Raw genomic sequence first — 11,200 nt, forward strand, 5'->3', positions numbered from 1 at the left:
TTGTTTCTGGCCATATCGAAGGTTGAAACAACCAAATCGTCGTGGTTTTGGTCGAAAACAACTAGAATATATCTAGTTGTTTGTGGCCGTTTTCAGCCAAATCCATGATGATCTAATTGTTTTTGGCCTTCAATCTGGCTAAAAACTGCTAGATTGGCGTGGATTTGGCTGGATAGATCCATTGTGATTTAACTGTTTTCGGCCTTTGATCTAGTCGAAAACAGTCAAAATGATGCACAGCCAGCAAAATCTCGCTATTCATGTACTATTTCGATGACTGCCGCCACCAATCGGCAGTGGTGGCCGATAGTCGGTGGTGGTCTTGGGTGATTGAGGGATATTTTATTAAAATTTAAACTTTGTTATTAAGGGTTTTAGCTAAATTCTCAAATATAGGCGGTTAAAAAAAATTATTTAAATAATAATAATAACATTATAATTATATTGTAAAAGAAGGGCAATTAAATAAAAGTTTCTGTCAATAATTTTTTATTCTTCTCAATCAAACATCTTAATTATTTATACCCTATAATATAACTAAACATATTGATATAACATTCCCCCATAATCTTTAAAATAATTTATCTCACTATTAATCTTATATTTTCAGCAATAAAATATTTTTCAAATCAAACCCAACTTAAATGTAAATTACTCAGTATCTATCTTATAGATTACTGCAACATCAGTATCAATTCATGTGTGGACCATGAATTGTATTTTATCAATAATCATGGGTAGACCATGAATTGTATTTTATTAATAAATAATAATCAAAATTTTGTGTTACAATAGCTAAATCCGTCAATTAACAATGCGAACAACGTGATGATCCAATTTTATCTATAAAAATAGAAAACTTCAGCATGTTGAATTTAATCAATGCAAAATCTAAATACTAGCAAGTAGGAACCATCTTTATAGTAGTAGTGAGTGAGTTGAGCAAATTGCAATTTTCTAGTGTTAAATTAACATTCTCAAACAGCAAGAATACAAACTGTCTCTGTGATAATCTCACACACCATATACACTGTGCTGCTCTTTTTTTCCCTCTTATTGTTAAACAAAAAACAAAAGGACAGAAGTGTGCTTCCACCACCATCCACTGTACATCCTAAGTATACATTTTTCACAACCCATTTCCATTTCCATTTCCATCTCTCCCTCTCATTCATAGCTCTTCTCACAGGTTGAAAAAAACAAAAGAAAATTAATAGACATCGACAGTAAAACGAAAAATCTCAGTCCGAATGATTAAAAAGTAACTAATGATTGTAATAAAACCAAAGCCCTTCCTCTCCTCTCCATCTCCTCTACTCAACTCTTGCTACTAGCACTGATGCTCTCATAGAACAAGATGTACCCATGATCTGTATTACTTGAATATTCCTGTGCCGACCCAAAAAATGTTTGCACGGCTGACTCGTCGATCATCTCCACGTTTTCGTCATCAAAAAACAACCAGTGGTTATGGCTTTTCACAAGACTGACATAATGCCCATGGTTTGGCCCACTCCCAACATGGACTACTACAGCAAATAGTGAATACTCGATATCTGAATCTTCCATTGTGTTGCTAAGCTTAAGTTCAAGTGGAAAGACGACCCGGTATGATAACTTCTTGTATCGCCCAAGCTGCTCGATGTATTTAAACCGCTTTAGATGGATGACCAGGATATGAGGAGGCTTCTTTATCTTCATCCTCTTCTGCGCTTCTTGCAAGCTGCAAGATAATGAAAAACAGATTCACTATGTTATTGAATGGAAAAAGTTCCAACCCATGTCGACAACCGGCAGTGCCACCTCTTCCCCCTATAATTAGATAGTCAGAGTAATCTTTCGATGGCGGCGTTGAACACAAACTTTAGATAACTTGGATCGGGTGCAGAAATTCATATAAAATGATTAGTCTCTATTTTGTTACCAATAAAACCTAAAGCAAAACAGACGACAAGAAAAGGAAATTTCCATGTTCTAATGAATGTTGTTTAGGTCAACAAGCAAATTAGAATTCCAAAGGAAGCAGGATGCATTCCAAATTATAGAACGGAGTAATTTTTTAGCAGAAAACCAGATCCAAATTAGTTAGAAACAAGTAAACAATAAATAATACCATAAAAGTATGATGCATGTAATATTGACTGAGGCAACAGTAATTAAGAATTTAGTATGAATCACAAACCTGCAACACTTGTCACAGAAAAATTTGTCCTCTGCATTCAAAGTTTCTGTGGAGCTAAAATTTTTCAAACAGCTTGTTATTGAACTGTTTTGTTCTATATCAAGACTCAAGTCAAAAAAAGTTTCATCTCTAGCTGTCACTGTCTCACACCGCAAGCACCTTGTCTCATTAGTAAGTATTCCCTGATTTGTTAAAAAAAAATCATGATTCTTGTACAGGATGGCAAATATAACAATTTATAAAGCATTACACAGCAATACACTTTTGTTTTTAATGAAAACAGCAATATTTTTTTTAAGGAACTCATGAGCTTCCACCGTAGAAATACAAACACCAGTAACATTTATAGCAAAATGTATTTAAGAAAATAAGAGCTAAATGATATTATTCCAGCATTGTACTATCCTGTTAACTAATTAAAGCAAAAAATGATGAACAAAGATACATGAAATGGACAAGAAATATCACCTGAAAATTTTTGTGCACCCAGGTAACCAACGGCTCTTTCCTAACACCATTTGCATGACCATTCTTCGGCCCATTTGCAATCTTTTCCGGTGGTGATGAAGTTTCTGGATCACTTTTTGCAGCTTGAGCCTCTTTCTCAAGTATGTCAACAAGTTCATTCAGCAAGAAATTCAAGAATTCATGAGCATCCTACAAACAGAAGGGGAAAATGAAGGAAATAAATATTTATTCCTCTCTCTGATCTTTAAATTACTACAAAAAGCAAATACAATGTGGCAAAGACAACGGATGCATTAATAATAGGAGGAAAACGAACATCCACCTTATACTTCATTACATGTTGCAATACATAATTTAGAGGGCATTTCCTTGAGCCTAAACTGGTGATGGTAGCAAATTTGCAAACATGACCAAATTGTCAGTCCTCTCTAAATAACAAGCAGCAAAAATTGGCAAAGGAACAAGATAAAAGGTGTTCTAATATACTGTCTTGCAATAGCCAAATATTGTACTTTGACTTTTCCAAATGCAAAACATGCTTCAGGCTCTCCAGATATTGTGTCACCATTCTCAATTGGCGATCTGAACCTTCAGAACTCAACTGGTTTTCCAGTAATTGTCCAAAGCAATCAAAAGCATTGCAAAATAAGGTTGATAACTAAAGTCCTATATAATGACATCATTACAGTATAAAATAGAATTCCCGACTAATGTTTCAACAAGTCCACAAGCTCCAGCTACTCTAAAGTGCTTGCTCACAACTTCCGCAGTGGATGCCAGCATCTGCAACTACAGAATTTACCAAAGCGAATTTCATGGAAGTATGATTTGCCATTTTACCTGTTTCACTAACAACAAACAATATGTAGTAACACCAACGAAACCCATGAAGTAACATTCTAAACCAGCAGCAATACTTTGCAGAGAAAAATCCACCCTATATTAATAATCATCTGGGGGAAAATCTCAAGTAATTCTGGAAGCTTAGGAAAAGAAAATACATCGTTATAATGTAGTGTAGCTCCGATGTCACCAAAACCTAGCCACCAAGTAGTTGCACTAGTAACATCGATCTTCAAAAGGATAAACAAGATTTTATGAATAAACGGTATCATTTTCATCATTCTTAATCATGCCCTCATTTGTTAGCTTCGACTGCCCTTTACATCTCCGACATCTTTAGCCTTCTCATATAAATTCAACATTTCCAGCAATAGCTCATATAATCAGTTACTGATAAAACGTACCTGGTGCATATAGCTGCGGAAAAGCTCATTTTGTTTCTTCAATCTCTGCACAAAACGCTTTGGGGCAATGACACCTGTTTTCTTCTTCTGAGAACTTATCTACACAAACAGAACAACAAACCTACTGTTAATAGTGGACTGAGCTAGATCCTTCTGTGAAATTACTCACATTATTATTATAAGAAAATAAATTAGATTGAATGAGAATAATCATACTTTCCATGACACCTAAGAAGAAATCTCAATTAGTTCCCTATCAACTCACATTGATTGCATCAAGAGGATAATTACTCAGTAGTCCACCACTATAAATACTTATTTGAGAACTTATTGTATGTCTTGAGATAAGAAACAAAGGAAAAAATTAAGAAAGCATTCTCATATGGGTAATATAAAGTTTGGTCATTTACATAACAACTGCAGCAAAAACAACCTATTGTACAATGAAGGGAAAGTTTCTACCTTCAATATGCAAGATTCCTACGCTTAAAAAGATGGGATTGACTCTATGGTGGGTAGTATGTAAGAGCAAAACGAAACAACTGTGCCAAAGTAACTAACAGGAACTATAAGTAGAACTTTACCTGCGTAAATAAGTCTGCCAAACATGTCAAGAGATTCTCTTCAGCATCCCCTACGTTTTTATTATTTGAGTAGTACTCTAGCAACTGTTCCCGAAATGGAACACAAAAATAAAGTGCCTGCATAGAAAGGAAAAGGTTTGAGGGAGTGTGAGCGTACCCTTAGAACACTCATTTTCAAACATTATAATGGAAAATGCTTTCTATTTTATCCCATAAGAAATATACTGACTCTAGTCTCTTAGACATTTTCAACAAGTACATAAAACAAAACCTTTTGAGTTTTCAGCTCCCTTCCAATATGAATACATACAAGCACAACGAAACTGGCATCTAATGGATGCTACTATAAACTGACAGAATAAGAGGAACTAAATAGCAATTGTTGGCAAATAAATCATGAAATTAAAATAAGGGATGTCTTAGAAATCAAAGCAATAAGGGTATTTCAAAGATGTTAAAGTAGAGAAACAATACATTCAAATTCTTCCAATATGGATACTACGATATGGAAAAACATGACGTGGAGTTGCTAGCAACTGACTCCAAAATGTGAGTAAAACTGTTTATAAAACAATATCCAGAAGAAAGGCCAGTCAAATTTCTCATAATTAACATGAAGTAAACCAAAAACGAATCATACTGTAAAATGCTTATTCTTCTTCACTTGTTATTTTTAAATTTATTTTCAGTAATGTAACCCAGTACTTGAGCATAAATACTACCAAAAATGACAGCGTTTTAATCACAAAAAAACACACCACAACGACAATACAACACCAAATCAACTACATCTAAACTAATAACTAAACCCGTTTCGGTCAAACAACAATGAAGAATGAACAAAAACTCAAATTAAAACCTAATTTAAAATGTCTCCACAAAAGAACTCAATCACAAAACTAATAAAAATCTGACCTGCAAAACGCTGTTGCAATAACAAGTATTGCCAAAATTCTCGAGGCCAAAGTAACGCTCGCCTTCGGGGAACTGGTCGCCGAGAGCCTTCTCGAGTTTGGAGCCGGCAGCGCCCATGAGTTAGACGACGGAGAGAGTGAGTCAGATCTCGTATCGCTCCGATTCAACTCAGCGATTCGCTCTCCATAAACAGACAACGAGTGAGAATTGAATTGGACTGAATTGAATTGAATTGGTTNTAGGCGTGCGTTTTCTAGGTTCTCAATGGCCAAGGGATACTTAGGAAATACCCGGCTAGGGAGGGGTTTTACACGTCGCACGTCGCAGCCACATTCTCTGTCTCTCATTCTCTGTCGGACTCACTTCACGGCTCACTCACCTCAAACCTCAGTAAGTCTCGCATTCTCTCTTAGATCTGTGTTTTCAGTGGATTTTAGATCTGGGTTTTCAGGTCTGTATTGTCACTTGTTTATTCATGTTTATTTGCAACCAAACTGAAGAAATTTATGGATTACTTTTAATATATGATCCCAACTCATCCGACAGATTAAAGATATACAGGTTCTCTCTTTTTCCTTATGAAATCATATTACGTAAAATAAGTCAACTGAAAATGATTTTGTTTAATCTTTTTGTCTAATAAAGGAATGTTGCACGCCCATTATCTTCCTTCTTTCTCTTCCCAAAAGTTGCTCAATTTGTTTTGTCTGCTTTGGACGGTTGGAACTCTTAGCGCCAAGAATGATTCCCGATAATTAATTGGATCAACAGGAACCCTTTTAGTTCATATTCATGTTATAATAATATTAATACATAAATCCAATACAAGATCACAGAGAGATCGAAAGCCTCTGCATAGTTATGACATCTGTCGTACTTGTATGATACTGTATGATCATGATATATAAAACTAGTTTGTTCCAGAATGATGAGTTCTATCAGCTACCCCTCACGACATTAAATCTAAGATCTTTTGTTTCCTCTTTGTGAATTTAAATCAGAGATCTTCTGTTTCATTTAATATATGCTTATGAAACCCAGTCTTGTGTTATTTATATGAATATTTATTCTCTTTCCACATATCATCTATGTAAGGGAATAAATTAAGTCCATTAAATGACACTACTAACTACTATAATAAGCTATTGCATAGATGATTAAAGATCATACAAACTACGAAGGAGGAAGTTGGAATCATTAGTCAATGACTCCTCTTCGGCGGTACAAGTGAAGTTGCAGAAAGGAAATACGTTACATTACAATTATCACGACGAACGAAAGTGAAAGCAAGAAGGAGATTTATATAGCAAATCAGGTTTCATTTCTTTTTGAACTTTGAGGTCGCTTATTATGCCATATGCAAATATCTACTTTAATTTTCTGGTTAATGAAGAATCAATTAATTGTCTAAGCAATTTGCACTTTTCTTTGTAGATTATTAACTTTTCCTGAGTCTTAATTTCTAGTGCGTTTAATTTGTGAATTCTAGCTTTCAAAATGAAATGGTGCAATCCTATTGAAGGACTGAAAGAGGCATACGAGAAGTTGTCCTCTCCTGGGTAATTTAATTACTTCATTTTTAGTGTAACTGTATTTTATTTTGTTCATTATTTGTATTGATTTTTGTGTATAATTAATCGTTTCAGGAATTCAAGTGAGGAAGTCCCAAGTACTACTGATTTAAAGAAGGTTAGTGAGCTTTATTACATTGGTAATTTTGTGTACATGTTGAAATGTTAGTTATTTCCAATTCCAATTCCAATTTTCGATTATATCTCTTTGACTGTTACAAGATTTTGATTCTTAGAATAATATAAATGCATGGTGCCTTAGACTATTGGGCCTTGACTAACCACAAATAGTTAATGCATATTCCTTTTTTATGCCATTGTAGATATCTTCGACTAGTGATAATAACACACCCACTTTTGACACTTCACATGACACTCAAGCACCTACACCAAGACCACCCATACCTTCAGGTCTCAAACATGCGAAATCTACTATTAGTAGGAAATATACATCTGAAATGTGGGATCACTTCACCAAAAATGAGTGTGAGAATAAGGATGATTTGACGGCAACATGTAACTATTGTCGGAATGTTCTTGCTTGTCCAAGTAAAAGTGGTACAAGTTGTCTACATAACCACTTAAGTAGGTGTAAAAAGTATCCTTTGAATGTGGTGGACAAGAGACAGAAGACGTTATTCTTTCAACAAGCATCACGTGACCTCTCAAGTGAGGCTGCCCTCTCTACACAATCTTCATTGTTGTCATGGAAATTTGATCAAGATTTTATTAGAAAAACTATTGCCCAAATGATCATTATCGATGAGCTACCGTTTAATTTTGTGGAGCATGAGGGGTTTCGCCATGTGATGACTACGGCATAGCCTAGGTTTCAAATGCCCTCCCGTAAGACTGTGGCTACTGATTGTTTCAAGATTTATCTTGAAGAGAGTGAAAAGCTAAAGAAGTTTTTTAGTAAGTTCAATTACACAGTTTGTCTCACTATTGATACATGGACAAGTTGTCAGAACCTCAACTATATGTGTCTTACGGCTCTTCATCGATGACAATTGGCAACTACACAAAAGGATTTTAAACTTTTGTCCTATAAGTAGTCATAAAGGTTTAATCATTGGGAAGACTGGAGAGATGCTTACTTGATTGGGGTATTTCTAAAGTATTCATAGTAACGATCGACAATGAGTTCTAATGATGTGGGTATAAGCTATCTTAGGACTCGGTTATCAAGTTGGCAGGGAAATGTCTTGGGTGGTCAATTTCTTCACATGAGATGTTGCGCACACATACTAAGTTTGATTGTAAAAGAGGGGTTAAAAGATATGGATGACTCCATATTTAGAATTCGTGCTGCAATAAGATATGTGAGGTCTTCTCCAGCAAGGTTAATGAGATTTATGGAGTGTGTGGAGAAAGAAAAAATTGAAAGTAAGAGTCATTTGGTGCTTGATGTAGAAACAAGGTGAAACTCTACTTATTTGATGTTGGATACCATAGTTAAATTCCAGAGAGCATTTGAATTATTGGAAATAGAAGATAGTAAGTACAGAGATGAGCTTTCTAATGGGGACAGGTCAAAGGGTTTGCCTACGTTTAGTGATTGGGAATATGCCCGATACTTGTTACCGTTTCTGAAAATTTTCTATGATGCTACCATAATTGTGTTCGGATCTTTTTATGTAACTGGTAATGAGTACATGCGACAGATATATAGCACTGGGATGAAGATTTCAGAATGGTCTCACAGTCATGATCTTAGCTTAAGTTCTATGGCCGTAAGGATGAAGGGAAAATTTGACAAATATTGTTCAAATGTTGATAATATCAACATAATGTTATTCATTGCGGTTGTTTTAGACCCTAGGGACAAGTTAGAATGTGTTGACTGGGTGATTGATGAGTTTTATGATGTTTTTACTGCTGATAAGTTAAAGAAAAAAGTGATGGAAATTTTGTTGTCTTTATTTAACCATTACAATTTGTGTAAGGTGGCTGGGGCTCTTACTACGCAGTCAAGTCAGCAATCTTCAGGTGCAACTGCAGTTGATCATGGTGATGCTGATATTGATCCTCAAGAATGCATGAGGGTTAAGTTTAAAAAGAGAAAGATTGAAAGCCAAGCTAATAAGTCTAAATCAGAGTTGGATAAGTATTTAGCTGATGACGTTGAAAATGACAATGACAAGACATTTGATCTCTTGAAATGGTGGAAGATGAATTCAACAAAATATCCAGTTCTCTCTTTGATAGCACGAGATGTATTGGCTATGCCCATTTCAACTATTGCATCTGAGTCGGCTTTTAGTACGGGGGGTCGTGTATTTGATCAATTTCGTAGCTCCCTTACTCGAAAATGGTGGAAGCTCTTATCTACACACAAGATTGGATTCGGACTACGCGTTCACCATTAGCCATTGAGGACACCTTGGATAAGTTAACAAAAATTGAGTCAGGTAAAATTTTTGCTTTACTTTCAATTAATTAATTATGTATGTGTTGGATTTGTTAATTATACTTTCAATTATTTAATTATGTGTTTATCCAATTTTTTGCAGAATTTCCATCTTTCATAGTAGAAAGTACTCGTCCTCAACTAAATGATTGAAGGGCAATCCAAATTTCCAATAACGAGGTATATATTATGACTTTATTTAGTTTCATTTGTTCTTCTATTTATTAATTTCTAGATTTGATTGGACAAACTTATAAAAAGAAAGAAATTTAAAATTGAAGCTACCTAACAAGTTGTGGAACTTTTTTTGTTTTGACAGTTGACATTTGACAATGGATTGGCATGTGCTTGGAGTTTGACAGTTATTGCTTGCTTGGAGGCCTCTTTTGAAATATTTTTGTGGATTTGTTATATTTATATTTGTCTTTGTGAACTCTGTTTGTGTATCTTCTAAGTTTGCATTTCATTATTTGATTTGGAAATGTGCTTGTTGTGTACTTAGGTTTGTTTTGTGGAAATGTGTTTGTTATGTTTGTTTTGTTGAAATGTGTTTGTTATGTTTGTTTTGTGGAAATGTGTTTGTTATGTTTGTTTTGTTGAAATGTGTTTGCTAGTTTTAATCATGTGTTTGATTTAGATCTTGTGGAAATCTGTTTCTTATTTTATTCATGTGTTTGATTTGTAATTTTAGGGTGGAAACTAAGTTGGCAACAGGGGACTATTTTTTAGTTTGCATATGTTTGATTTGAAAATGTCTTTGTGTACTTTATAATTTGAAATCGGAGTTTGTATCATGTATTTGTTTTTGCAATCTTTGATTTGTAATTTTAAATTATTAATATTTGATGTACATTAAAATTTTATGAATTCAAATTATTCAATTACAATAAATATAATTTTAATTCAAATAAAAAAAAATTGGAAAAAAAAGGGGCCAAATTGGAGTGTGACCGAATTGGGCCAAAAAATGTAGCCCATAATTCATAATTGGGCCAAAAAATGTAGCCCAATATTTAACCGGTTTAAAACAGGTTAATCGAACCGAATTTTCGGTTCGGTTTTTTTGAACCGAAAATCGGTTTGGTTCAAGCTTCCAGTTAACCAGTTTTTTCCACCCCTAAGTTTAACGATAATATTAACATAATTAAGTAAAATAAGGAATATTAAGAATATTTAAAGTAGTTGCTGTTATTGTAATTTCTACAATCCCTTTTAAAAAAAGGTGGGTTAACTAACGAAAGAAAGATGGAATCAGATGCTTTCTTAAAAGAAAGCGCTTTGCCGATGAAAAGAATAATAGACTTAGATCACGATCGACTAAAAAGAAAGTCGCCCCAGATAGGGAAATATTTATCATCTGTAAATTATATTTACTTAAATAATAAATGCTTAAATATTTTTAAAAGAAATCATTAAAATTAAAAAATTAAACAACTAACAAATATTTCTAAAATATAAAACAAAAAAATGTTAAGAAAAATGTTGAATATTTAAAGGCTTAGTAATTCAGGGGTAACTGGCATATAAATTCAGAACAGCAAACAGCAGCTCACGCAATTGAAGAACAATGGAGAATGTAATGTCCCTGCAACTCCGTAACCATAATATCCCTTTTAAATACAACTTTTTCTCCAAAACCCTAACCACAAAACCCATAACTTATTCTCTCCATAATTCAACCAAACACACAACTTTTCTCGTTGAGACCTACCATCAACACCAAGCACTCAAATCCTTGATTCAGAGGCTTAATAATAAACGTTCTTGCCCCTTGAAAATCCTTCAACATGACGGAGATTGGACCAAACCTTACTTCTGGGCTG

The 11,200-nt window shown here is 34.2% G+C and overlaps 2 protein-coding genes across 2 annotated transcripts; one reads left to right on the forward strand and one right to left on the reverse strand.

Annotated features, from left to right (window-relative positions):
* Positions 1–938: 938 nt before the first annotated feature.
* Positions 939–5,633, reverse strand: LOC116114283 (ubiquitin carboxyl-terminal hydrolase 4). The gene is made up of 6 exons (XM_031400443.1): positions 5,397–5,633; positions 4,482–4,598; positions 3,898–3,996; positions 2,651–2,839; positions 2,183–2,364; positions 939–1,723 (listed from the first exon to the last, which is right to left on the reverse strand). Exons 1-6 carry the CDS (start codon positions 5,511–5,513, stop codon positions 1,318–1,320), a joined length of 1,110 nt encoding a protein of 369 aa, XP_031256303.1. The 5' UTR covers positions 5,514–5,633; the 3' UTR covers positions 939–1,317.
* Positions 5,634–8,406: 2,773 nt separating this feature from the next.
* LOC116114246 (zinc finger BED domain-containing protein RICESLEEPER 1-like) lies at positions 8,407–9,336 on the forward strand. The gene has a single exon (XM_031400408.1). It carries the CDS (start codon positions 8,407–8,409, stop codon positions 9,334–9,336), a length of 930 nt encoding a protein of 309 aa, XP_031256268.1.
* Positions 9,337–11,200: the final 1,864 nt, after the last annotated feature.

This window comes from Pistacia vera, unplaced genomic scaffold (genome assembly GCF_008641045.1).
Source record: "Pistacia vera cultivar Batoury unplaced genomic scaffold, PisVer_v2 Contig1214, whole genome shotgun sequence".
Lineage (NCBI taxonomy): Eukaryota > Viridiplantae > Streptophyta > Magnoliopsida > Sapindales > Anacardiaceae > Pistacia > Pistacia vera.